General features: G+C 35.8%; 1 protein-coding gene across 2 annotated transcripts in view; it reads left to right on the top strand.

The window, feature by feature from the left end:
* Positions 1 to 27,841, top strand: part of VAV3 (vav guanine nucleotide exchange factor 3) — a 165,753-nt gene that overhangs the window by 118,558 nt on the left and 19,354 nt on the right. For both annotated transcript variants that reach the window (XM_051793401.1, XM_051793410.1), the window contains exons 20-25: positions 8,463 to 8,599; positions 12,309 to 12,374; positions 16,918 to 16,952; positions 18,741 to 18,857; positions 19,558 to 19,645; positions 23,695 to 23,824. In XM_051793401.1, the coding sequence (XP_051649361.1) occupies positions 8,463 to 8,599; positions 12,309 to 12,374; positions 16,918 to 16,952; positions 18,741 to 18,857; positions 19,558 to 19,645; positions 23,695 to 23,824 (573 nt within the window). The remainder of the gene's footprint in view (positions 1 to 8,462; positions 8,600 to 12,308; positions 12,375 to 16,917; positions 16,953 to 18,740; positions 18,858 to 19,557; positions 19,646 to 23,694; positions 23,825 to 27,841) is intronic.

The following is a 27,841-nucleotide window of genomic DNA, read 5'->3' as shown; positions in this document are numbered from 1 at the left end:
AAGTTTAAAAACATGGCTCATCAGAAGCATTTTTGTAGTGCCTGTTTTTTCTTGCACAGAGTAAGCTTCCAGATTCCTTAAAATGAGTGACACGATGTGCCAAATGTCCCTGCTTAAGAGTGAAGTAAGAAAATGCCTTCTGTTGGAGTTCCTTTTCTAAATTAAAAAAAATGGTGCTGAAACTTCAGTTTGGATTTGGAATTTTCTTGGCTAAATGGTGCTAATAACACTAGGGTTGTGGGGTTTTTCCCTGTATGGGCTATTCACTTAAAAGTTGGACTCAGTGATCCTTATGTATCCCTTCCAACTCAGAATATTCAGCAATAAACTGTGAAATTACTTATTTCTGATAAAAATAAGTCCTAGCTGTATTTATAGGACCATGAAGCTGACCTTGACTTGGAAGACCTGAAAACTTAAAGCTGCTACTGAGAGCCTCAGTGAATGTCCATATTCCTGTGCCATTAATTTTATTAATGCTGATCATATTATCACTAAGCAGTTATCCTCAAAAACCTTTGCTGACAAAAACATTTAAGTGGAGTGAAGTCAAATACTGATGTTCAGAGCAGGGGGAGATGTCCATTTGTCTGTGCATTGTTTTTAAAGCAGAACAAACGACTAATATAAGAAAAATATGTAGAAATATTTCAGAAATAACAATCTCAAAAATGCAACCTTGTGAATTGAACAACATTGCTAGACTTGTTTATTTTCCTCGTAATGAACTCCTGCTATGATCTGCAATGCAGTTCCAAGTTTTGTGTGGATCTTTACTGGAAAATGGAGATACAGCTACTTATCAGTGGGCTTTTTGCTAATGATCAGGTCTACAAAACCCGAAGAAGCAAAAGGACTTCCTGAGTTGTGTTTTTCTGTTTCTCATAACAAGTTGTTGATCAGACTGTTAGCAGACAGATTTTTTTCCTCCCACACATCTTCATTTTGGTTGATGGTTGACCATTTTTGCAGAGGTCTCTGCCAAGAATACAGTTTATATATGCAGGATTAAAGAGAAATGGTGGAAAATTGAGTATTTGAAAAACTATAGATTTGGCAGGTAGCAAAGGACTGGAAGGAACCCCAAATGCTGCTTCAGTAAGGTTTTTAAGAAGGACACAGTTTTTGGAGTAGTTAAGGGAGGACAGTCACCGAAAGCAGGGCTAGGACTGTGAATTTTTTTTTCCCAGTAGTTTTATGTGTTCTGTAGCATAACAGTCCTTTAACCTTCCATTTCTGTGGAAGAGAAATGTGAACGTTTATCAGTTGTGGTTTGGAGTGCGTTACAGATTTGTCATCTAAATTATGAGATAGTGAAGATTATTTTCCCTCCACATCCTTCCCCCCACCTTTCCCCCGTGCATGTGAGTTCTCTGTTTATGGAAGAAAGCCCTGCCCTGCCCCTGAAAGGGTTGCTTTAGTTATGTGTCTATGTAAGCAGTAACCTACACAGTTGAGTTAAGGCTTATGGTAGCTGTTAAATGTTTTAATAATCAGCCTTCTGTAGTTTTTTCGCTTAAAATTGAGTCAAGTGGCAAACTCCAGAGTTGTGGTTAATCACAGGACAAATAGTAAGACTTAATGGAACAGTAATCAAACGCAAAGCAGTTAAAGAGAGGACAAGTGAAATACTCCAAACTGAGTCTTAGGCACTGTCAGCATTTCAACCATCTTACCTTTAAACTGAGAGAGGGAAGGTGTAGATTGGATGTTAGGAAGAAGTTCTTTACTGTGAGAGAGGTGAGGCACTTGCACAGGTTGCCCAGAGAAGTTGTAGATGCCCCATCCCTGGAATGGGATTCCATCCCTGAAAGCGTTCAAGGCCAGGTTGGATGGTGCTTTGAGCAACCTGGTCAAGTGGAAGGAGTCTCTGTCCGTGGCAGGAGGGTTGGAACTAGATGATCTTTAAAGTTCCTTCCAACTCAGCCCATTCTATTATTTTATGAATATAAGGCTTATAAGCAATAACTAAAATTAGAACTTCTAATTATGATGACATACAAAAATAATAACTTAAGACTGGGAGGATTAAAAGTTCAATTAAAGTGTCTTCTTTGAGGTATGTCTATGTACTTATTGTGTTAATTTTGTCCAATACTAATTATTTAAATCATTGCCACTCTGAAGACTGGACTTAAAAGACTGTGCTGCATCTTCCATGTATGTGAGATCTTTAATTTGTGTCATGAGTACTCAGCCTAAAAGTTAAAAACCCCTCACCCCAACCTAGTTTCTTTTGAACCATTAATAGACATTGTCAGAAAATGAATGTAAGTGGGTTTTTGAAAGTGATAATGTAGTGTTGCTTTTCTCCTGTCTCCTCACCAGCTAAGTCCTTCTAGACAAGCTTTGCTGTTGGCAGTAACTGTACAAAGCCATTGACTTCCACTGGCTGTGGAAGTCACTGATGAGGAATTGATAAATGCAAGAGAGGACAATCAAGTTTACTATTAATTCTGCAATAAAATTATTAGAAACAGGAGTTTTAAACACTGAAGGTAGCAGAGCTGATTTGAAGGATATACACAGAATGCCAATGGACTTTTTTTTCATATAGCCCATGCTCAGATTAGAGCTTTCCTTTAAGTAGCTTTTAGTATTAGTGGTGGACCTAGATGTTGCCAACAAACATATCAAAAAGTTGTGTTTTTTGTCTCATGAATGCTTAGATTGTGGGTATTACGGTCCATCTGCTCTTACACTGCTGTCCTTATCAACAGATCTGTTTTCCTCTTTCTCTTTTTATCATAACTCCTTGTTACTTTATTATCTGCAGTTACACTTCTTGATCTGACACCTTCTCAGTCTAACTTTACTTACCATGTTGTAAATACTAATTTTTTTCTTTCTTTGCTTTTATTTCAATCCAAGTTCCCCTTCGCTTGTGTCTCTTTAGTTTCTGCTGTTAAAATTATCTGCGATACTGTGGGTGTAAAGTAAAATATATGCAGGTATCTTCCGCAGGAATGCCAAGGCAGTGGAAAGGGTTCAAATGGGTTTTATTTTGGTGGCAAAGACATTAAAACTTACAAACCTCATGGCACTGCCAGGCAGCACAGGGTCTCAGAGGAAAGGCAAATTCCCATGCTCTTCCAAGGCTTTTTATCTGCTCTCTGTCCTCCCTTGCCCTCTCAGACCTGAGGGGGCCCTGTATATGTCTGCGAGCATTCTCTCTCTTGCATACCAGAGAGAGAGAGTGAGCTTACTTTCGGGTCTCCCTGCAACTTTCTCTGAAATTTAGAAGGAAAAGGGAAAAAAAGCTTCCTAAGTGAAAAACGAGTTCTAGCTTCCTGTTACAAATTCTTTTGAAAGCACAACTATCCCTACTGTGGGTCACTGTTCAGACATCTAGTCCACCGAGACACTGCCATGAATTACTTAGCCCTTACTTTTTGGTTGGGGGGTAAAGATGCCTGGGGACGTACCTGCTTTGAGATTTGAGATGGAATATTTCTCCTGGTCTTTACTATGGAAGGCTAAACAATCACTAAATGTCAGCTTGTTTCTCAGCAGAACTGCATTCCCTATTTTTGTAGCTACAAAGATATAAATGAAAAAGGGTTAAAGCGAGTTCAGATTCCAAACAGACACCCAAAAGATGGGTGAATGAAAACACAGAATTAGGGAGCCTTCTTGTTGTTTCCTATATGAAAGGCAAGTGGCACTGTCTTGATTCTGGAAACATCAAGATGTGACCTTGTCAGATAGTCTAAAATTCTGTTTCAGATTCAAAGCCTCATGAAGTCAGGAGGCTTTATTCCATTTCATTTGTGGGTTTTTGGACCGGGTTATAAATACTTTGTGATTAGACCATATTTTCCTTAGAGAAGAAGAAAGTCTTCCTTCATATTAAGTAGGAAGGGATATTTAATGCAGAGAAAGCTATTTTATGTCTTTGTGCTAATAGTATATAGTATATCCACAAATTCACCTTTGAACCCGGCTCTCCTGTATGCTGTGTCATTATTTTGTATGTTAAAATGATCCCTGCCTGAAGCCTAAACCACATTCTGCATTGCTTGGAAATAACAGATGCTGGAATCAATTTTGGCAGATAGAGGTCATCATAGGGCATGCATTATGCATGTTGTTAGCAAAAAATAACATTTTTGAGTCTCTGCATGAAGCTCTGAGTGTCATTCAATGTGGCTCATAAACAGAGAGATGCTGTAAGGAATACAAGTACTTTATATGGGTTTTTTTGTTTCATGTATGTACTGGGTATTCTAACTTATTATGTACTATGTTAATTCTAAAATGTGACCTCCTTCCTTGACTCATAATTATGAGATGAAATACTCAAAAGCATGGTATGGTTTATAAACGGTTTTATTTTTCTATAATGTAGACGATTTAGTACTTTGTAAATCTTGACTCTACCTTGCTTTCTGTTTTTCTCATGAGCTACAATTTAGATCATCAGTTTGTGTTAGTTCTGTGACCTAGAGCTAGACTATGAAGACTGTTCTTGGAATCTGGGAATTTTTCCTGGTTTTCAGTTATTTATTGGTGTAATAAATGGATAAGTTTGCTTTTTTATCGCAAAGCTGGAAACTGCCAGGCTCTTCTGTATCTTTAAATTAGAAAGTTTCCTGATTAAAAACTTTGTCATATGGAAATCTGACTTCATGGAAACCAATGGAATTAGTAACATTAATGATAATAATGCATGGATGAAATCCTGACCTTGTCCTTTGTGTTGGAATTTTACCTGCTTTTGAACATGTGAGCGAGTAACATTTTTGTACCAGATGTGTTTCCACAAGTTTTCTGCAATTGTCAGATACTGTCAGTAGTGCAACTATGTACCTTGCAATGACAGTGCCTTTAATGCTTATTGAATTTCACGTTTTAGTTATTAATACATAGTAGTTCTATACTGTTTCTGTCACAAATGATCCATAATCATACTCTAAAACACTTCAGGTTTCTGTAGCATATCACTTTTTCTTGTATGCATTATTATATTACAGCGAGCACTCAGGATTCTTAATGATTATATTTGTTGTGAATCCATGTGCCAATTAAAAATGAAATGTCAAGATAGACAAGGAAAATATTCTAGATCTTGTCTGTCTGAACTTCTGTAAAGCAGTTGGTATACTGCCTCAGAGGAATTGATCTGTTATGAGAGGAAGCTGAAAGAACTTGGCTCGTTTAGCCTAGCAAAATGAAGGTTAATAGGGGTATGATTGCTCTCTTTAGCTATAGTACAAAAATAAATGCAGGCAAGGAAAAGAACTATGCAAGCTGCTGCCTCTGTCTGGATGAATATAAGTTGGCCATGAACTAATTTACACTGAAAAGTAGAAGATTCTTGTTGTGGTTTAACCCCAGCCAGGAACTAAGCACCAAAGTGAGAAAACTTGTGAGTTGAGATAGACACTTTAACAAGTAAAGCAAAAGCTGCACCCACAAGTAAAGCAAAAGATGGAATTCATTCACTGCTTTCCCTGGTCAGGCAGGTGTTCAACCATCCTAAGGAAAGCAGGACTCCATCATGTGTAACAGTGACTTGGAAAGACAAATGCCATCACTCCAAAGTCCCTCCTTCCTCTGTCTTCAGCCCATTTTATATACTAAGCATGGTGTCATATGGTATGGCTTATCCCTTGGGTCAGTTGGGACCAGCTGTCCCAGCTGTGTCCCCTCCCAGATTCTTGTGCACCCCAAGCCTACTGGCAGGGTGGTACAAGAAGAAAAGGCCTTGACACTGTGCAAGCAAACCCTTTTTTCAGCACAAATTCAAACCATAGGTAGCCTCCTACTACCTACTGTGAAGAAAATTAACTCTACCCCAGCCAAGGCCAGCGCAATTCTAAATGCTCGGAGAATATAGTTCTAAAATGAACAGCAGCAGCAAACAAATGACTTTAAGGATAAGCTTGCTAAACAACTGACAGATTGATTGAGACGGTCCCTGTGTTAACAATGGATAGGACTTGATCCCTCTCACCCTACTGTTCTTTGTATATGTTAGGACATGAAGACTGACCAGTTTCCATCCAGTTAAATGTACACCAGCTCATTGTTAATCTGCTAAACTCTTTCTGAGCTACTGTAATCAAATTTGTAATTAATGGTGAAAAGGAAGGTAGGTATTCTGTTTGGAGCTCTTTGATTGATTCAAAGATTTAATTTAGTCTTTTGTTTCAGAAAAACTGATTTAAAAAAAAAGTTTAAATCATATAACAGGGACAGGTCCTTTTGATATTTTCATACAACAAGTAAAACGCATTAGTTGTGCACTCTCCACTTTTGTGTCTTTGATCAATACAGGCTGTCTATGCATGTCTGGTATTGCTGATACTGAAATGAATATTTTTATTACTGACTCAAGCACTCTTGTTGTTAGAGAGTGAATTTATCTTCAGTTGTTTTACTTTGAGGTAGAAAGTGCTTTTCAGAATCTGAGTAAAATCTAATGTGTGCTAAAATAATAAGAACAAAAAAATAATTGCACTTGTTTCTACATGTATTTTTTATCAGTGGCCTTAAAAATAGCATGCAGTAGCATGAAAGTAGTACAGAACAACATTGCAATATCATTGGCTACTGTATTGTTGCAATGTATCAGAATCCTAGCCATGTATCCCTCATATTCCAGATGCTGGTTTGTGTAAGTCTGGTGATAGTGCATATACATTGTGCTGGGGAGTGTGTATTTGCAGCAACAACATTGAGCACAAAGAACTCCTGAGTAGACCAAAGGAAAGACTTGGATAAAATTAGGTAGTAAAATTACAGTAGAAAAATAAGATTTGGTGGTCACTATAGTAGAGACCAGCTGTGGCAAATAAACACTATAGTTGTCACAGTTTCTGTAGGCATTACAATAAACAAGTTTTAAGAAGGGATCTGAAGCAAGTCAGTAAACTCCATTAGGGCTAAGACTTTAACCCAAAAGCCTATTTAAATGAATAGGATTATTTCTAGTGATGTCAAGAGGTGTTAAATCAAAGCTTCCAACGTTGTATCTGCCTAGGTAATTTTATCGTCAAAATTGCTGTCAGATTTTACAGAATTAAGCATACCAAATTATACACAACTATTCTAGGCATGATATGTTTTAACAAGATTAATTTTGTGTTATCTCTAGAATAATTCTGCTGGTTGACACAGCACAATTTTTTCCCCTGTTCTCTTGACCTGGTTTTCGGAGATGCCAATAGTCATAATTACCAGTGAAATAGAAATAAAAAGTGCTTTTATTCATGTTTATGATTAATAATTTCAGCAGTGTAGTACCTTAAAAAGACCACCAGGATTTGCATTCAGAAGTACATGAGTATTTCTTGAGCATCTTCTGATAAGATCAATATGAGTGTAGGGTTTTAAATATATTATATCTGCATACTAAAAATGTCTTAAACTAAATCACCCAATATAAGGTTTTATAATGTGAATAATTTTTTGTGCATTTGTTCTGACTTCCATGTATATCTCCAAGATATACATGCTTACAGTTTGTTCATCACATATGCAGAACTATCATGGGTATTGTGATGAGGGAGTTTCCTTGCATTAGGACACAGTCATCAGCTCTGAGAGGACACTTGTATGCAGCATTGCTTCTATTTGCCATGCAGTGCATAAAGCATTTCTTGATGCTGAATCAGTATTTGAAAGCATGACAGCCTTCAACTGAGAAACAAAGCAAGACCTAGTATTTGCATAAATGGAATAATGGCTTACTAATAATTAGGTGCTCATTTTAAGTATGCCAGATAACTTTCAGAAATAGTAAAACTTAGGGTGTAATTTCGGTTGAGTAACATAAGAGCTGGTATTACTTTACCTAATGTTTCATCAGCACTTGGGATTAGTATTTATTCATTAATACAGAGGATAGTAATTATTGAAGATGATCTCTTTCATGTTTTGTACAATTTAGAGGAGATCATGGTTATTTGTGTTTATTGCCTCCTAAATTACAGTAGTGATCTTGCAACAGAAGTAGATCTTTTGTGGGCCCACTGATCCTTTGTTTTAGAATTAAGTTAATCATGACTCTCCACAAGAAACATGTTAAATATGGCAGCCCAGCAACCTTGACTTTTCATGCTTTCACTCTTGCCTGTATTAATTAAAATATATTACAAAAACCTTACTTAACCAAAAACTTTCTGGTTAAGATTTTGAATCTATATGCTCACTCAATGGTAGTGATTTGAACATCCCACGTTCAGTTAAAAATAGTCCCTATAGGCATGAAATCAACTTTACCCCAAGAAGAAAGGAGGACTAAGATGTTTTTCCGAAGTAATTATTTTCTTTTAGGTTGTGCATGGTACAGTACTAAGTGCTAGTGCCTTAGTCATGTACCTGTTAAAAACCTAGTGTTTCTTTGCTCGATTGCTTTTGTGGTCTTCAGATTTTATCAATTGTCATTAAGTAAAAATAAATTTTGGCTTATGTTTTGTCTGTTTCTTTTCTTTTTGTATGTGTTTATGTTTGTTCAGGTTTACCAAAAATGCAAGTAATTCGAAACTACAATGGAATACCACAGCCAGCAGCACAGGATGGTCCACCATTGCATATCCAGATTGGGGACACTATTGAACTACTTAAAGGAGATGCACATAGCTTATTTTGGCAGGTACTGTATAATTTAGCAAATGGCTATATTCTTTTAGTCCAGATATTAATTTCTTATTGAACTAATAATTGTAATTTTTTTCTTTTTGAACAACAACAAAAAATCTTTTTTTTTTATCCGAACCAATGTCTAATTACGACTATTTTTACTTTTAAATTGCCAGTAGTTCCTATGTGGTGTAAAACTTCATTCTTGCAGTCTTAGAGTAAAAGCCCCAGTGAATAAATCTGCAAGAACATGACATTGGTGGCAATCCTTCTAGTGAAATTGTAAGAGTTAAGGAGAATGTTTGGCATAAACAGCAAATTCCTGTGACTTTTCAGCCGCTGCTTCTCTAACATGGCAGAACTAAAAGCTATGTTGAAAAACCCCAGTTAAGGAATATTAGGTTTATAGGGGAGAGAAACAGCTCTGCAAAACAGAGCTACACCTAAACTTCTTGAAGCCCTCTCAAGTCAGTTAAGTGATAGGATTTTAATGTACATGGCAAAAGTATATTCTATTGATGGCAAAATTTGCTGTTGCATGATTCACATCACTACTTCTGTTACTGAAATTTCTGCTTAATTGAGAACTATAAACATTGAAAATACTGACTTACATTCACTTTAACTATAAATGCATTAAAGTGTGTCTCATTTTTCTTGATTGCTTTCTTAATTGTTGATATTATTGGATAAATGGAAATAGAGCTAAATAGAAGAATTTTCAGGATATTAATAGAAGAACAACAGTTGGGAAACATCTGTCATCTTGAATTGTTGTTCCTGTGTTTGTCTTCATGATTTTCTTTTTTCTTTGAGGCTACAATAAGTTAATGAATATATATAAAAACTGCTTGCTCTGAGCTGGGTTATACTTTTTCGTTTTTGTTTTTTGGACTACAGTTAGGATTAAATCTTCTTCAAACTCTTCAGGTCTGGATCAGTGAGCTCCTCCTATGTCACTGTATCATTCCGAACAACATTTAATCAGGGGAAGTAATAAACAATAGAATTGCTTTATCTATTGAAAAATATGAAAATAGGTGTAATCCAGCCGCCTCACCCCCTCCCAGAAACCCCTCCAAACCCAACAAAAAAATCAACTCTGCTCCAAACCCCCCCAAACCTGTTATTTAGCACATCATGGATATTTCTCATCACTAGAAATAATTTTTTTCAAATGCTGATTGACAGAGTTTGGCCTTTACAGTTTTGTGTGCAGGACTTGGTTTTGCAAGTCCTGATATTCTGATCTGGAGAAGCATTTAAGCCTGCTCTTGACTTGGGACTGGCTAGAAGGTAATCATCTGACTAATACAATTAGTACAAGCCTGAATTATTGGCACCTTGTGGGACTGATTCTATTGCCATGTTCATACACATCTGTCAAATCAATCTACTGGAAATTGTCTTAATTGTTATTTGTGATTATCATGCTGAAGAATCTAGCTAGAATCTCCCTGTGTTTAACTAGCAGAAACCAGAGAGTGTGTGAGGCTTTTCCCCCAGAAGCTTTAGTAATAGATTTGAATCTTAATGGAAATTGTCATTTCCATTAGCATCATTTGGGAATATTTTTTTCCCTGTCTTGTCACAGACTGCTTAATGCAGATTTTTCTAAGTCTTTTAATGACATCTACATTTTAAAATGCATATTAAGGAAAAAACCCTGTGAAATGCAATTTGTATTAAAATCTGAAATAATTCAAGAGGCCTTTTAGAGTAATTTACAGCTGACCTGCAAGTCTAATATTACAATGGGTTTTTAACTTGACTGTTGCTCAGTTTAAAAATTGAAGTGATTGTAATAGATATATATGTGTGGTTTAGGTATAATTTTTTCACTCTTTACAGCTCATCAAATAAACAACACAGATTACTAAGCGATGCTTAAGCTATAGCTGAAGTGGGGTCAGACATGTTTTGATAGATGTTAGTATGTTTTATTCAGTGACTGATCTTATTGAGTGTGATGCCACTTGCTATTCAGGTATGATTAGTATTGAAAATAAGTATCACTTAGATGGCAGACTGTTTCACAGAGCTCTGCTTAAAAGTCTATACTTCAGAGGGATTTGTGTTTCAGGAGTAAATGGAGTATGGGGTGCAAAGGGTAACCTGTATTCAAGTAGGGTCAAAGGCAGCAAGGAAGTGAAGGGGCTAAACAGAGATTCAGATCTGTAAGACTGTCACTTGTTTGCACATAATTCTTTTTAAAATATCATTGCTATAAAGCATATTTAGCTTAAGTGCTGCCTGCCTGCTTTCCTCTCTCCTCTGCCTCCCTTGCACTTCTGTGTATATTTGGTAAAGATGGCAGTTACTGTGTGCGATAAATTGCTTAGTGATCTCCCTGGGAAAATGATGCACTCATTTATTGTACTTAGGGTAGCACCAATCAAAGAATGTTTTCATTTTTTTGTAAACATTCGTTAATTTTTTTAGGTTCAGCACCACCCTATTTGAATTTGTTGAATTCTGTTTTGTGTATTAGGGTACAATAAAAGTTAGTGTTACGGAAACAAAATGGACTAAAATCCTGAAGAAATTCCATGTCTGTTTATGAAGATTTTTCCCTTTTTAATGTTTTTTTTTTGTGTTGTAGCTATGCCACCAAAAATAAAAAATAAATGTATTTTTTAAGATTTTAATGTTTGTAAAGTACTCATGTTTACTTTCATTGCCAAATGCTGAGAATATATGATGTTCACAGTCAATATATTAAATTCAATGGAGGTTAGGCATTTTTGTGTCTTTAATGATCTGCTAAATGAAAAATTTTGTTTGCCAAAATACTCGTTTTGCTGCCCTCAGTTTATGTATCTGTGTTTAGAAATTTTAACTATGTGCTCTGTTCTACCATGAAACGTGATCTGCTTGGTCACAGCCGAATATTTACTAGGACTAGAAAGGTGCTTGTATTTTGTTGTTCTGTCTGGCTGAGGAGGTGTTCTCTAGTTGATGTTGAATTGTGAATTGCTGAGGGATGGATCTGTGATGATCAGGTCACTTCGGGTGCAAATTGGTGGTCCTGAAACTTTGGGGGGCCAGCAGTTGTGTCGCATAAATGGCTCAATTTAGGCCATTTCTGCAGCTGGTCTCCCATTGTGTGGATGGATCTATAGCATGTGGTGACAATATCATAGACAGAGAATTGATCTCTAGTTCTGTTGGTGTTCTCATGCCCACCTGATTTCCAGTGATTTGCATCACTTATGGAAACCCTTACCTTTTAGCATCTGAGTTGCCTGTTGGATTACTACCCTTAAATTCCCAGTGCAGTTGTCTTGATCTGTTGGGTGCTGTGAGTGCCACAAATCATTCTGGGGATCTGTAATGTTGCAATGGGGCAGCTTTCTCTAGATTGACAACTTAGGAGAAAGTAGCTTGAAAGGACATAATTAACGTTAATGAAGATCTCAGACAGTGGCAGACATTGACAGAACTGGGAATCACATCCTGGTTTCTGAGCTCCCTTCTTGCCTCTCATCTCTCAGAGCTCTCAGGTCCATCAACTATAATTATTACTCAATTATGTTAAAAATCCCAACAAAATAACAATGAAACCCACACAACTGTTTGGCAACACTTTATTAGAACAGCACTTTATTTTAAAGACTCTTGGATATACTTATTGTTCTAAATCCCTGTGCATGTATTATCATTTACTATTAGTCTCCATTATGTCTCAAAAATGGAAAAATTTGTGTTTTTCTTTTTTCTAGGGCAGAAATCTAACAACAGGAGAGCTTGGATTCTTCCCAAGTGATGCAGTAAAACCTAGCCCATGTGTAAGTACAATTATTTGTCACCTTACAGAAAAACTGCCTAGTTCATACCATTAATAAAGATTAATCTTACCTTCAGAAAATTGTATTTATTCTAGTTCTTTTGTGTTTTCATGGTATGTTCAATATTGCTTAAAACAGAGCATTCTTTTGGTTATTGAATGTAAATAGGACAAGTCAAGAAAACATGGTTTGATAAGCAGGTTTAACTTTTGGGAATATGAATAAATTAAACTGTCTAAAGAGTTTCCAGAATGTAGATCAAATACATTTTATGTGAAAGTGCACTTTCTCCCTTCCCCAGCAGTAAGGTGAGAATGCTGTGGCTCTAATCTATTCCCCAGTCACTTTGGGTTAGAGAGAGGGATTACATCCTAAGTAGTGAGTTTAAAAATTGTAAAACTAATATAAAACTTTGAATTTTGACTGCTTGGTAAATTTTCTTCTTTCTTTAGATTCTTACCTGCCTTTATTTCACACAAGAATGATGTCATTTTGGAAAAGTTTGGGAAAGCAATAAGAAAAATAATTTTGTAATATCTACTGAACAGTTTTGTGTACAGATGTGAAGATACATTGGTATACTAAACATTTGCCCCTTCTCTGCCCTCTGTAACACTATGCATGAGATTACTGTAGGTTCCTTTGTTGAGATTAATTGATGAAAAACCATAAAACCACTAATGAATTATATTTCTTACTTTAAAACAGTTTTCACTTATTTTAGTTTGATTCACAACAGTTTAATTTATTAATAGAATTGCTTTTGTTACAGCAATCAAGATATGCCACTTAAGTGGCTTATAAGTAGATGGAATCAGCTGCTAGTAGCTGCATTTTGATGTGCCATTAGGGCTTATGTTGTACCTTAGTTTCCAGAACAAATATCCATGTGATCCTAAAGGATATAAATACATTAGTATATCATAGGATATCTTTAGTACCCCATATTTCTAGAATTTTGTTTGAAGAGGGATGCACAGAATATTTGTGGGTCCGAGTTGTGTTATATTGGGTGAGAGAACAAATCTGAAATAAAGATGAAAATGTTATGTGAACTTAGCTTTCATCCTTCCACTCTTTGCTTATTGTTAAATTTGTGGATTTCCCACCCCTGGCTTGTTCAAGTGGTGAATTTCCCGTTCATGATGTCACTGTCCTGGTCACAGGCAGTGCCTGTTACATCTTGGCATGAGCAACTGTAGCAACGTTTCAGGAATTACCCCTATACTTTAAAGCAGAGGCAGTGGCATATCCAAAGGTAGGCAAAACACTACTGGGGTGCTCTGAAGACTGCTTTCTAGTGGGAAAGCTTTCTGCTAAATTTAAAATATACTGTTTAGAGGAGTATTGAAAATAACACAGTTTTACGGAATGAATAAATACTATTCATGAAATGTTACCAACCGGTGTCAGGATCAGAACAAAAAGATAAATTGATGCTTTGCCACTGTTAACTTGGAAGGATGAAATATAAACATCTTATTATGATAAATGATGCAGTTAAAGATACTGAAACATCAATTGGGTTTTAAACATGCTATAACTTTTACTGTTATTATGAAGTCTAACAGTCTTTACAACCCTCTGATATAAAAATGCCCAGAAACAGTATAAAATCCATATATCAGAAGACCTCAGGAATGAATATTGAATGAAAAACTGCTGAGCTCCAGAATATCTATATTCTAGACTTTTCACAACTGTACCTATAAACAATGTTTTCTTTTTCCAGTAAGTAGTGTATATCAGCAGACATTTTCTGCACCATATGATTAATTTCTTGTTCTTCCAATCTTTCCTCCATTTTTCTAATTTCTGTAGAGGCATTGGGTGTATAGCACAGTAGGAACCAAGAGCTTCTGGAATAATATTTGATTTTACTCTGTTTTGTGACAACTCTTGTTATGTATATATATATTTGCCCATTCAAAATTTATGAAAAGGATTACTCATCTATCATTTAACTGCTCTGGAGGATGGACTTAAACCATTTTTGAATTTTTATATCCTTTCCAACTTATTAGGACTACTTGACAAATTCAGAATATTTAGGAATATCTTACAGCATGTCAAAGCTTTGTAAGTGCCTAGAAGGCCTTGAAATGTGTCGTTTGGTTGCTCCACTAAAATATTTCTCACAGGAATTATTTGTCAGCATATCCATAACCTGTTAACTTTTTGCCAGGTCTCCCCATTAGAAGCAGAGATGCCTGGGTAGCACCATCAGTAGCTGTAGGGATAGGAAAGAGCCACTGCTGCTGCCTGTGGTAGTCCCTGACTGTGTGAGGTCCCCTGCTCTTCCAAAGTGTTCACATGCTACCAGCACTACAAATGCTGCTGTTTGAGAGCCCTTTGTCCACACTGTTTGGGAGTAATGCATATTTCTTTTTTCTCTCTCAAGAACTAGGCTAAATGACTGTTGTAATACCTGGATAGATTCACTGTTATGCAAACTGAACATGTGACCTTGGTATCATCACAGAGAATTTTAATGTGTTCCACACTAGTGTCTGCTTTATTGTTTGGAAAAAATTTGAGTTTTGGCCCTTTAAAATTCAGAATTTTTCTTATAAAAGCATTGGATCGAGAGGAATTTAAGTAAGGGATTGTATATTTAATTTGAAACACCAATAAGCAGTGAACTCTGCAAATTTGGTTCATGGAAATGAGTCTTAACAGGGCAGGGATGGAAGTTAGGTCTGAAATAAATTTCAGGTTAGCCAAAATCCTATCCTATCACAAGAACCTGAGTAGTTTTGTTAATCCCTGTGGAGAAAGAGAAGTCGGAGGAGCTACTAATTTAATTTCTAAGTAAGTTTTTTGATAACTTTCTCATTTCAAAAGTGTTCTGAGGTTCACTAAGAATGTACTTAGTGTTTCTAGTGAAGCATTTGTACTAAGTGCATTATATAACTACTGTTGGAGCTTCTTAGCATGAAGATGACAGTCTAAAAATGGTGAAATTGTAACAATTCTTGTTACAATAATGTGGTATTTTTGCGTTCCAGTAACTGTGCTTTTTTTGAGGAGGTTGCAAGATATGTTAACAACACAAGTGGTTGTAAATATCTTATTGCTCTTTATGTTTCCACAGCTCAGACTGTCTGCTGACATCTAGTTTACAGTATCCTGATGCACTAACTGCTTCATAGTTTCCTATTGCACTTTTTTTTTCCATCCAAAAGCTGCCTATTAGTACCTCAGCAGTACTTCTAGAATATACTACAGCTTTTTGGAGAGCTTAACTCAAAAATTTTGCATTAATTGACTCTTGCAACTTTAACTCTGAAATATTGTGATTAAATATGCAGGGAGGTTTGTTTGTTTGTTTTTCTCTTTAGGTATTTTTTTTTTAATATATGATTTGTTTTGAGTTTTTTGTTTGGGGTTTTTTTTAGGGTGGGGTTTTGAGGAGTGGGATTGTCCCATTATTGCAGTTTATTTCAAGTTCAGTTCTAGAGATTTGATGAGATCTTGGTTGATACCTAAGGTCAAGTTAGTGGGACTTGTAACTGATTACAATTTCAATCAATTTAAGTTTGTAGGCCTTTATAATAATATCTTCCTGAGTCGATCTGTGCTTGGAAGTCTCTGTTGAAAACATTCCATATATCATGAATAAAAAATTGTGAGAGGAATGTTACTGTAATTTCTTTCCTGTTAGAGTCCAGAAAATAATAAAACATTCTCTGGTTTTACTGGAAGAAAAAAAAAAATCATTTGCTTATCTAAGAATATATGGCCTTAAGTAATAAGTTTATGAGGTGTATGACAAGCTTTCACTAAAATCAATTTTCAGATGTTTTAGAAGAGTAGAGTAATACCAAGTTATTTTACACCAATGGGAGATGGTCAAGATGAAATGCTGATTTTCATGGGAATTGCTGTACTGGGCATCTTGTGCATGAATAAACATTATCTATGCACATGTTTATGCATACATATAACATCCATTTTGCAAGCTGATTGCAGTTTGCTTAATTTTTTAAATTTAGTTTGAGAATCGAATTACATGCTTATTAAAATACAGGACAAGAGTAAACCAAGTCAAATACAAATGAATGAGTGACGTCACACAAGATATGGGTTATCCTCAGGTTTCTCAGAAGAGTAGACTGTATTTCCCACTAGACAGTCTTTCTAAGGCCATACAATCCTGAATACATGAAATTAATTTTATATGCTACTGTAAATTGGTTACACATTTTAATTATACTTTTCAACAATACGTAACATTGGGCTATTTTGTGTATGAAATCTGAATGTAGGCACTGTCAGAAAAGCTTCCAGCAGTTCTATAAAGTAAAAAAAATCCAAACCAAACTGTCACCTAAACTATTCTGTACTACTTTCAGAATGATACGGGGTATTTGTCCTTTATTGTAATTTCTTTTAAAGAAAAGTCTTGCAGACTGATTAGATCATCTGTTTCTTTTGACCTGTTTCATCTGGATATTGACAGTTAAGTCATTGCTGTCTAATTTGTGTTTTTTAGAAAAAAAAAAGCTTGATCCTCATTCTCTTGTATCTTTTGATATCCTAGGTTCCTAAACCAGTAGACTACTCTTCACAGCTGTGGTGAGTTTCTGTCTTGTCTTAAAAGAATCTCTGAAAGAAGCAGTCATAGAAATCAACTATAGTGTTTACTATAATTGAAATTATATTGGTTTAACCTTTCTGGGCTTCAGAAGGTGGCATTGTGTAATGGTTGGGGAAAGCAACCCCATACATTGTCTAAAAGCATTTGTGATGTAATGAAGTGCTTAATGATTTTTACATTTTGTTTGCCAGTCTGTAGCTGTACAGCTTCAATCCAAGAAGTCTGAAATAGAGTAATAGGAGATGAGTATAGTATGAAGCATGGAAGTATATGTTAGATGTTAAGTGAATAAAAGAAGTAATAACATTAAATACATCTGGTATCATGAGTAATTCTGCATTTCCTTTAAAAAAACCCCACCAACATTAAAACTGCAGAAATACAAGTGGCACTTTGGGGTATGGTTTAGAGGTGGTTGTGGCAATATTGGGTTGATGGTTGGACTAGATGATCTTGAAGGTCTCTTCCAACCTTGATGATTCTGTGAAAAGGCTGGTGTATCAACCACTGCTGGTCTGAGGCTTAATTAGTGTGTGAACTCTTTACTGGAATTCAGTTTGCTTCTGGAAAAGACGTGGTGATTCTAAGAGAACAGAATAAGCATCACTTTTCTTCTTTCCCTGATTTTATGCTTTGTCATTTAGACATGAATTCTGATTTCCTCTAGCTTGCCAAAAGTGAGATCAGGATTGCATCTGAACAAATACTGGTTTTCCATAACAAGGCAAATAGAATGTTTAATATTTAGAATTGGTATTTTGAATTAATTTCTAATGTTTACTTTACTTATAATTTTGTTAGAAGAAAATGTCATTGGCATCAGTCTTTATCTTCTCAGGATTTGTAATAAATAACTGGTTTTTTTTACTTAAAACTCCATTCTAATTGGTAGTGATTTATTAGGATGAAATTTTACATGGTAGTGGTCTGTGATGATGACTGTGATGGCAACTGCCTTTATACTACTTTGTAAAATGGTAAGATAGGCATAATTTCCCTGGAAGCTAGATCACTTTCTCCAATTAACAGTTTAACCTCTAGCTTTGCAAGTAAATGTCTGCTGACAGCCTTTCATGACATCCCACCCAAACCAGCAAGGCAGAGCAAGGACACAAATCTGCTTATGCAGTCAGGCTGCAGAATCAGTGACTTGTTTGTCTTAGCTTTTAACACTGAGCATCAGCTTTTTCAGATTTTGATGTATTAGGCTGATTTTTTTTCCCCTGTGGATGTTGAGTCTGCCCATTGTACTTCAGTCTTTAGAGGTTACGCGTAATTATGAAACCAAATAAAATAGTGTGTTTGTGGAAGTAGCAAATTTTTGTGTAGGTCTTTTTTGAACTAATACACTGTTGGTGGCTGATTCTCTGGCCTTTTAAGATAAATCCCACTGGAACTCAGGGAAGTTCTAAGGTTCTGGACCACTGTTGTATTGTTTCACTTGCACAAATGATTCAGAAAAAACATTTGATTTTATGAACTTTTCAAACCAGTAGTCATTCAGCTTATGCTCAGGCTCTTTCCTTAGCAGACATTGTATTCAACATGTGCAGAACTACCTTTCTAATTAAAAATTCCCCCCCAACAGTGGAATTGTTTCATGTTTTATTCTTCATTCACAGGATCTGTAAGTGGTATTCAGTTGCAACTGATGTATTTTTAGGTTCCTGTCATATGTAGAATGCTGGGACTCTGTGTTACATGTTTGATAGACCTCTGGAGTTTGGAAAAAAATCACAAGCAATTTTTATTGTTCTCTGTTACAGGTTTGCAGGAGCAATGGAAAGATTGCAAGCAGAGAGTGAACTTATTAACAGAGTAAATAGCACTTACCTGGTGCGGCACAGGACCAAAGAATCAGGAGAATATGCAATTAGTATCAAGTAAGTGGGAATGGAATAAGATCTCCTCAAGAAAGCTTTCCTGTTTTCATTTACCTCTAGATAATATTTGAAATAAATAAGAAAAATTAACCTATACTTCCATTATGGAATTATATACAGCCTTTAAGAGAGTCAGTATAGGAAAATTGAAGTTCCTGACAAGAATATTCAGGATTGACAATAGGAAGGTAGCAATGGTTTTATAATGCTGGTATAGCAAGTGGGTCTACAAAAGTGATGGTCTAAGATATTGGATAAGAGTAAGCAGTGTTTGGAGTGTAATGTGATCTGCTACTATGAAGTGAATGAGAATGTTTGATTGACTCAGAACTTGTCAAAGCCTTTTGCATCTCAGACGTTTCAGTAAAGTGGTTACTAAATTCTGTGGCTGCAAATTATTATGAGGGTCTTATTTGCTTTCATATTGTTTATCAACATGAGTATAGAAGCAAGAAATACGTGGGAATTCCCCATTAGAACGAGCAGTTAGTTGTGACTTTTTTCTGATTACAGATTACTTCTTTAGCTGTACTTTAATAAATATATTTGGTTGATTAGATGTCAACTTTGTTTTGGCACAGATATACATTTTGTCTTAAGAATTTATTTGTATGGTGTTACTGGGGCTTGTCCTCAGGTAATTATTGATTGTGTCTGATTAAAAATGCATTTATATTCATAAGTTATTCATTGCCCACAGGTATAATAATGAAGTGAAGCACATTAAGATTTTAACAAGAGATGGCTTTTTCCACATTGCAGAAAACAGAAAATTTAAAAATTTAATGGTAAGCATTGATTAGATTTTTAGCAGTGTGAGATTTTTAACGTGTTGCTGTTAATGAGAGCTGCTTTGGTTTGTGAAATTACAGAAAGCTGTGAGAGTGAGAAATTTGAATTGTGTCCATACCTGCTAATAAGATACATTTTTATATTTATGATTTTAGCTCTAAGTGATAGTGTTATGTACTTAGAACTGTGTATTTATAGTTAGAACTGGACTGTCCTAACTGGAGTATGCCCTGCAGTCATGTGAAAGAGAGGAGGAATTGAATCCCATACATTAGCCCACTATGGAGTTACATTGAATCTTGAAAGGAGAGTTTGATGTCTTTGAAAATCTTTATATAGTAATGATCCCTAAAAATAGCTGGTTGAAGGTTCCTTTGCAGCCCAGCACATGTACAAATGTACTGCTGAACATAATGATGCTGGTGCAACTGTGTCAGAGAGCCCAGAAAAACTCAGAAAGGGCTGGTGTTTCTGGTTCTGGTGCACCAGACAAGGCAGAACAGGTAGTGGATGGGGCTATCTAAACTGCTAATAGCTTAGAAATATATATGGGAAATAGCTCTTTTCCATAAATAGGAGTTTGGTGTTATTACTGGTCAGTGAGTTTTGAATGTTTTGTCAGTCATCTTGTACTGGAAAGAAATTCCTTTATTTGAACTTTAATTTGAAAGAATTTCTAGTTAGCTCATTTTGCTCAGACAAGGCTGATAAACATGGTATCTGAATAAATTACCTTAGCACATTGGTAAAATTTTACTGCTTAAGCATTTTCTGATGCTTTGTTAATGGAAGCTCATTCAGCATGTTATATTTAGTGCAATCAATTGGATTAAAACTTATGCTGCAGCCTTCCTGCATGCATACTGAAGTACTCTAAAATGCTAAATAAAAATGAAGGATAATGCAAAACAAGAGTAGGGAGAGAAGCTTTAAAACTAGGAAGCCTTAAAAATTTAGCCGCTGATACTCTGTAACACCAGATCATCCTACAAGTGGTGAAAGATTAAATGATAATCTATGCTTTACCTGGCCTTATTTGAAATAAGTACTCATTAGAACGGGAAGAACATACATTTCCTGATGGAGAATGCACCAAGCTGTTTCTGTACTCTGTCTTCATTTCATACTTAAAAACCAGTGCTTAATGTTAGGGCTGGGGACTCTGAGATCTTATTATTGGTAGAAATCATGGTGTTGCTCAGATGCATGAAGGATGTGTCTACTTAGTCTGCAAACACTGCAAACTCATTGGAAACTGGTGAGAACATATGATCACTCTCAGGATCTTGACAAAGCATGTCAGCTGGAGTCACATGCTGCCAGGTATTTTCTTATGGCAGTGATGCAGTTTAATGCACCGGTGCAGGTTTCAAAGTAGAGCTCAATGATCAGAGACAGAAGTAAAGAACAAAGTTGGAGTAAAAATGAGAAAAAGAATATGCAGTGCAGCACAGAGTTGAGAGGACAAAAGACATTTCTAGTGTAAAGGCCTCATCACTACCAATTTAGCCTTGCTAACATTCAATTAGAAAAAAAGTATTTTATAATACAGTTTTAGGGTGTTATGAAGTGTGCCCTTGAGAGTTAAATAGACAAGTGGTAGCATTGTAGTGTAACTACTGTTTGTACATGCTGTGGAACAACTGCTTTGTCCTGGGTAGATGCAAGAGAAAAAGTAAGTGTCTGAAAGAAGAGAGGAACAAAAGGAGTCTGAGTAGAAGTGGGAGCTGAAGAGAGACAAAGCCAGCATCCATGGAAACCTTAAGTAGTGATCTGCACTGACACAGTGTTCTGTACTGCCTTGGAGGTAAAACAGTAGAAGAGCTCTTGTCCGTACTTTTCATAGTACATTTAAAAAACTTTCACAAGAGTAATTAAAATGGGGTGAGTGTGTCAAGCAGGCCAAGGTGCAGTGAAAGGTCAGTTCTGCTGCTGCTGTGAATTGTGGTAATATGGCAGACTCCTGAGGAACCCCATCCATGCTCACAGGGACTGCTTACTTTTATCTGTTTGTAAGCTTGCTACTGTGGTTTTGCTATGAATGTTGTAGAGGGCAGTTGTTTGTCAAGTGGTTTCATGCAACAATGGTGTTAAAAACTAAACTTTTAAAGGTGACTAAATCTTTGTGACCCAAAGTAATTTTTTTTCTCAGTTTTGGAAGCATTTCAGTTATTTTGCCGACAAATAAAATCTGTCCAATTGGAATTCTTAGTGTCTTACCAAACAACGTAATTCTTACAGACTTATGCTATGCAAAAAGATAACAAAAGTTTTATACCAGTTAACTTTCCATTTTTACAGAAGTCCTACTTTGAATCCTGCTTGCTTACAAGTCACCCTCGCTTTGTACTTTGAATGCCAGGATAATTAGTGATGATATGTGACATAAAATTTCATTGCTGACATTGTAGCTTGTATGATGTGCTGATATGAAACAGCAAAACCTTTCTGCTTTGCTTTTTTTGGCCTTTCTACTTCCTTGCAGTGCCTGGCAGGTGTGTGATTATGAACTGTTAAAAGCAGGCATAGATTTTGCTTAGCTTCGGACTCCGCCTTAGGAGCAGTTTCAGAATGTGCAACAGCTCACAGTGTTGAAGAGTGAAGTGCTCCAGAGTTCAGAAAATAATCTTCAGACCATTATCAAGAATTTAGGGGTTATGCATTAGATCTGAGGCTAAATAATTTGAGTAATTTTGTTTGGCTGGAATTAAAGTATCACTGATGTTGGCTAAGAATTGTGGTAGGGTTTTGTGGTGTTTTTTTATTTGCTTGTCTGTTTTTTCTTTGGTTCTGTTTGTTGGTGTGGTTTTGTTTTTTTTTTTTTTTTTTTTTTTTTTTTTTTTTGTTTTTTGTTTTTTTGTTTTTTTTTTTTTTTTTTGTTTTTTGTTTTTTGTTTTTTGTTTTTTTTTCATTTAGTTGAAGGAAATGATTAAGCACAGTACGATTTCCTTATTTTGACCTAAGCCTGACTTGGTCTACTTTGAATTTGGAAATCTAAATATAAGTAAGTGGAAGGGAGTGAAGGGTTTACTTGTGCTTGCATTTCTGAAGAGTGAAATTCCACATTTGAAGTATTATTAATCAATTGAAGTACATCTGCTTTGAATTGTCTGGTCTCTTTTAATCTTATTCTAGGCTCTGTGTACAAACTGTGTGATATTGACATTACTAGAGCAAATTCAAATGGAAGAGATAATGTCAGGGGTTGAAGATTGCAAAGGAATAACATGAGCCATGAGCTGTCAGTATTTTGATGGGTGTTGCCTTTTTTAGAGTAGAAACTCAAGTAACTTGTCTTCTTTGCTACATAAGCTATTTGAGCTAGTGTTATATATTTACATACAGAAATTTGTGCATATATATGTAAAATATTTCTGTGTGTAACTATGAATGTTTATATATATGCACATATATAAACACAGATCAAATTTTTGGATTGGGTACAAGGAGAATGTGAAATGCTGGATTTTTCAGACAGTGTGCACTGTCTGACACCCACCCACTCTGCCCCACCCTGAAAGTTTTACGTGATCAGTGGATCTGCGCATTAAGTTGCTGTTGATTTATACACTTATGCACAAACCACGTGCTTTATTTCAGATCTGTGTGCTTACAAATACGTTTTTAGGTAAAGGTCTCTTATCAATACAAAAGTAATTTGAGGAAACAGGCATTTAACACATCCTTAGAAAGCAGCTGACCTTGCCTTCTGCCTGACTTCAAAAAAGCAAATACATTCTCAGCATGACTTAAAGAAGCAGTAAATGTTGACTCTGACAAAAAGGTTTTACTTAACTGATTTTGATGAGGCTTTTTTTTTTTTTTTGTTTGGTTTGGTTTGGTTTTGGGATTTGTTATAAGTGGCGATATAAAAGCTGTCAATTTTTAGGGTACTTTATTTAAAAAAAACCAAACATGTACTGTTGGATGTTGTATTATGAAATAAGGTTACTTGTGTAATAAAACTGTCATTGACTGTACACCAGAATGTTGAAAAGTATGTGATTTCAATTTACAATGACATAGTGTTTTTCCTTTCTGAAAGGAACTCGTAGAATACTATAAGCACCACTCTCTCAAAGAAGGCTTTCGAAGTTTGGATACTACTCTTCAATTTCCATACAAAGAGTCTGAAAACTCAGTGGGACAAAGGAGTAACAGAACAGGTGGCAATGGTGAGGATTATAGATTTTTGTATATTACTTGCTGATATATATGTATATATGTATGTATGTATATGCATTAGAAAGACAAGGTACTTTGAACATCTTCATCTTCCGTTTTTGACATACAACCAATTACTATGGTAATGCTTTTAGCTAGGATTTTTTGAAGCTAAGCAGATTTGGATCTGCCAGGAGATTTATAAACATGTCTAGCAAGTTTGTCTTGCTGCCAAACTTAAAATCTTCCTGATATTCAAAAATCTATTAGGCATGCTAGTGAGAGATTAAACTGCATCTTGCCTAATTTCTTCAGACATTTGCATACATGCAGCCACAAGTGTTAAAATCTGTGACAATTTCTAATCCTTAAAAGGGGATTTAAATAAATCCGTCTTGTAGCATAGCCCTATGAGAGAGCATCTTAGTAATACCAAATAATTGTCTAAAAAAGGTAAAATAATATTTATTATATCATAATTATTTTATGCCTGTTTTTTAACATTAAATATTTATTACAGTCCAGTTACTAAGCTTCTGAAAGTTAATGAACTACTGTGTGATGTAAATAGCAGTTAAAAAGTTTACAGTTTTAGAAATAAACTGAGAAGGTTTACAATGCATGTGGTGTCCTTTATTTAACTTATTACAATTCAAGTGGAAGTTAGCATGATTTTTAGGACATGTACAGGTTCAGTGTCAATGATAAAAGGTACCACATGGCTGGCCTTTGGAAAGTGTATAATGTTTCTGTCAAAGAGCAAATATTAGATTTGCTGTTCTGCAGACAATGGCTGCATCTTTGTACTGCAACAGATAATAAGAGGAAAATAAAAATTAATGGGGATTTTAACAATATGAAGACTGCTGTGGAAGCCCATAAAGTCCAGTCTAGTCTTTGTGAGGATGGTGATAGCTTTGGTACTTTCATTTACTGTGTTTGTGAGCTTTTGTTTACTTGCTTGCTTCTGTTCCATAAAAATTCTGTAACTTTGGAGACTTTCTTCCTCCCCTAAATAAAGATTAGATAAAGATTGAAGATCATTTAGAACAGATGATTGTAAGAAACCAGTGTGTCTCTTTGCATTTAATTTACTCTCTCTCTCTATCTTCCAATTAATCTTCCTTCCATTTCTGTTCTTATTCACTGCTTCCCAGGACTCGTGTCAGTTGTCTTCTTTCTATGCTGAACATCTCCATTCTTGGTGAATTTTTCTGTCCTGTCCTTTCTTCTCCCTTTAGCTTGTGATCTCCTTGTGTTTCTCTCTTCCTTTTGTTCTCTCTTGTGCTTTCCCCATCCCTTGCCTCCTCCACAAGCACTGAGGCTTTAATTGTTGAGAGGACATGTCCTGCTTAATTTACTTTGCATTTATTTGAGTTATTAATGACTGTGAGCAGAGTCAGGTTGTTTCCTTTTCTTTCTTAGGCCAGTTAGAATGTACCTGTACTGTCCACCAATTTAAGTGTGAGAGCATTCGTTTCATCACTTCATGCTTTCCAGGATACAAGATTTATGGTACATCCTCAGTAACCTCAGTCATCATACAACAGGAAACATCTTCTTTTACAAGATCTTTTAGGCAGTATTGGAAAAAGCAAGAGAAATGAGTGTCATGGGCTCTCATTTTAGTCAAAGGGAGGAGGAAGTGCACCTCTGCTACAGTAACTATCAGCCCTTTAGTGCTACAAACTATGCTGCTGGAAACTGGCAGTTTTTGTTTTAGGCCAAACTGATATAAAACCCCTCTGGATTCTCAAACTCCTCATGTAAAATCTAGTAGATTTCCATGATTCTAGCTAGCTAACCTACCTAGATTGACTCTGAATGACACTTCCATTTAATGGCTTTCACAGGTTTCCTTTAAAGTATTAGCATGTTCCGTGAGTGTGGTGGTTTATTTACTGTTTTTGTTTTGTTTGTTTAACCAAAATGTCCATCTGTGCATCACGCTGCTCAGTTTTAAAGTTGTCCTGTTTGGTTTTACCGAGTTGATGTTAGAAAAACCTGTATCTAGGCTGTGTGAACCCTGCTATGCTGAATTGGAAAGAAATTGGGAAACTTGAGGCTGCAGTTTGGTTTAGTAGAGGAAGCAAAGAAGTCGTGGGGCAGCACTGGGCATGGAGTTGACTTCACAGCCCTCAGTGAGGATGGCCACACAGCTGATTTTTTTGACCTCTTCCCACATAATCTGAGTGCAAGAAGAACAGTTGTTGAAAGGAAGCCGGACAAAGTAGCTGAAGAGAGAGAAGGCACTGTCCTTTTTTTTTTTTTTCCAATTGTGCAGCTACTCAGCATGAGGCTGAAGCTAGTGAATATAATGGGCTTTGGCATTTTGCAGCTGATTTTAAGAGGGATTTAGGTTTGAACTTAGCATTTTGCACTATACTATTCACATGACTGTATCTGGATTTTTTCCATCTGTGGAAAAGACATCAGTTTCTTATTCAAAACAACTGATCTTTAGGGTATGTAGCTGACAGAATAAGTGGGAAAAGTATTTCTAAGAAGCATGAGTTGAAGCACTGTAGACTTTGACAGAGTTGTATAATTTTCTGCTGCCAAAGTCTTTGAGCTGCTGTGAAATTGAATGGCAATACATAATTGACTTTACTTCCCAGTTAAATGTGAGAATGGAGTATGTTATTTTTTTTTTTTTTGCATTTGTCATGTTTTCATTTACCCATTGGGGGAAAGAAAAACAACTGGCATTTCATTTTACTTGTAATTTATAATATGAATCATAAGCTATCTTGTAACTTCTTAATTTTTTGGGAAATTTGATTCTCCCTTCAGCATCTACTAGATCTTTAGAATAAAAATCTGTATTTTAGGGAGATAGTTAATTTGGCTTCCCATTTTTTTGGCTTCCCACTTGAATTAGAACTTTACTTTTCGGTCTCATGGTTTTGCAGAAGTCACCCATACTGTTCCGGTATTCATTGTGCACTTCTAATGTGGTTGTAGAAGTTGTCAGACATTTACTTTTCTCAATATAGAATTTCAAGTTAATTGGGAAGATTTTTGGGAAACGGTCCATTCTTTCTTCTTAATTTTTCAGTCCTAGGTTTTTCTAGACACAGTATGATCAAATTTTGTTTTGCTACACAGAAGAATACTAATTCTTACATTAGATTAGAGAGATGATCGACCATTTAATGAAATAAAGGCAAAAATGGAAGAAAGGTGGACATTATTCTGTGGAGTACTTCTTGGCACTTTATTCTCATCTGCTGATGCAGAGCACAATCATATTGAAAAATCTGAATCTTTATGAAATTTAGATTTTAAAGTAAACTAAATCATGAAACCAAGTGCTATTTGAGTGACTATTTTTCATTGTCTGTTGACTAGGAATAGGCGTATTAACTAGTTAAGTCATTCTACTGCTTAAACTATTAACTGTGTAAAACTATCTGTTGATAAAATAAATGTCATCCCAACCCTGAAGGGATCAAAATAAATCAGCCTTTCTGCTTAAAAACCAACACCAACTCCCTTATCAGTGAAGCTGAAAAACAGATCAGTTATCTGTAGAAATCTAGTAGGATTTCCTTGCCCACATAGGTTTACTTGTCCAGAATTTCACACATAAAACCAAACCTCCAGCTATATCAGAGAAAAATTAGGATGAGGTGTGGTCTGATAGGGACCAGGCACCCCTTAAATGCCATCTAATCTGTCTTTATTCCTGTATGCTGTTGGTGCACACTATCATTGTGCTTCTGCAGAAATAAAGGCAGTTATTTTGCCTCTAAGAATGGGCACTACTTGGATCAAGTGGTCCTTTTGGTTTGTGTGATGTATTTCCACACAGAGCTGTCACCTGGAGTTACTAGCTCCAGTATAAAGAAGTTCCTCAGGTAACCTCAAGCATTCCCAGAATAATCCATTTAGTATTAGAGGTGGAGAAAGGATCATCACTACTGAGGATCAGAAGGAAGTTTCCAGAACTCAAGAGGCCATGGAACATGTCTCTCTTGTACTATGAGTTATTAACCTAAGCTGCTGTTGGTTTGTGGTGTAGGATT

This window comes from Manacus candei, unplaced genomic scaffold (genome assembly GCF_025592945.1).
Source record: "Manacus candei isolate 608988 ecotype Guabito, Panama unplaced genomic scaffold, ASM2559294v1 h1tg000005l, whole genome shotgun sequence".
NCBI classification, from domain to species: domain Eukaryota; kingdom Metazoa; phylum Chordata; class Aves; order Passeriformes; family Pipridae; genus Manacus; species Manacus candei.
This window is presented reverse-complemented; position numbering and strand designations above follow the sequence as displayed.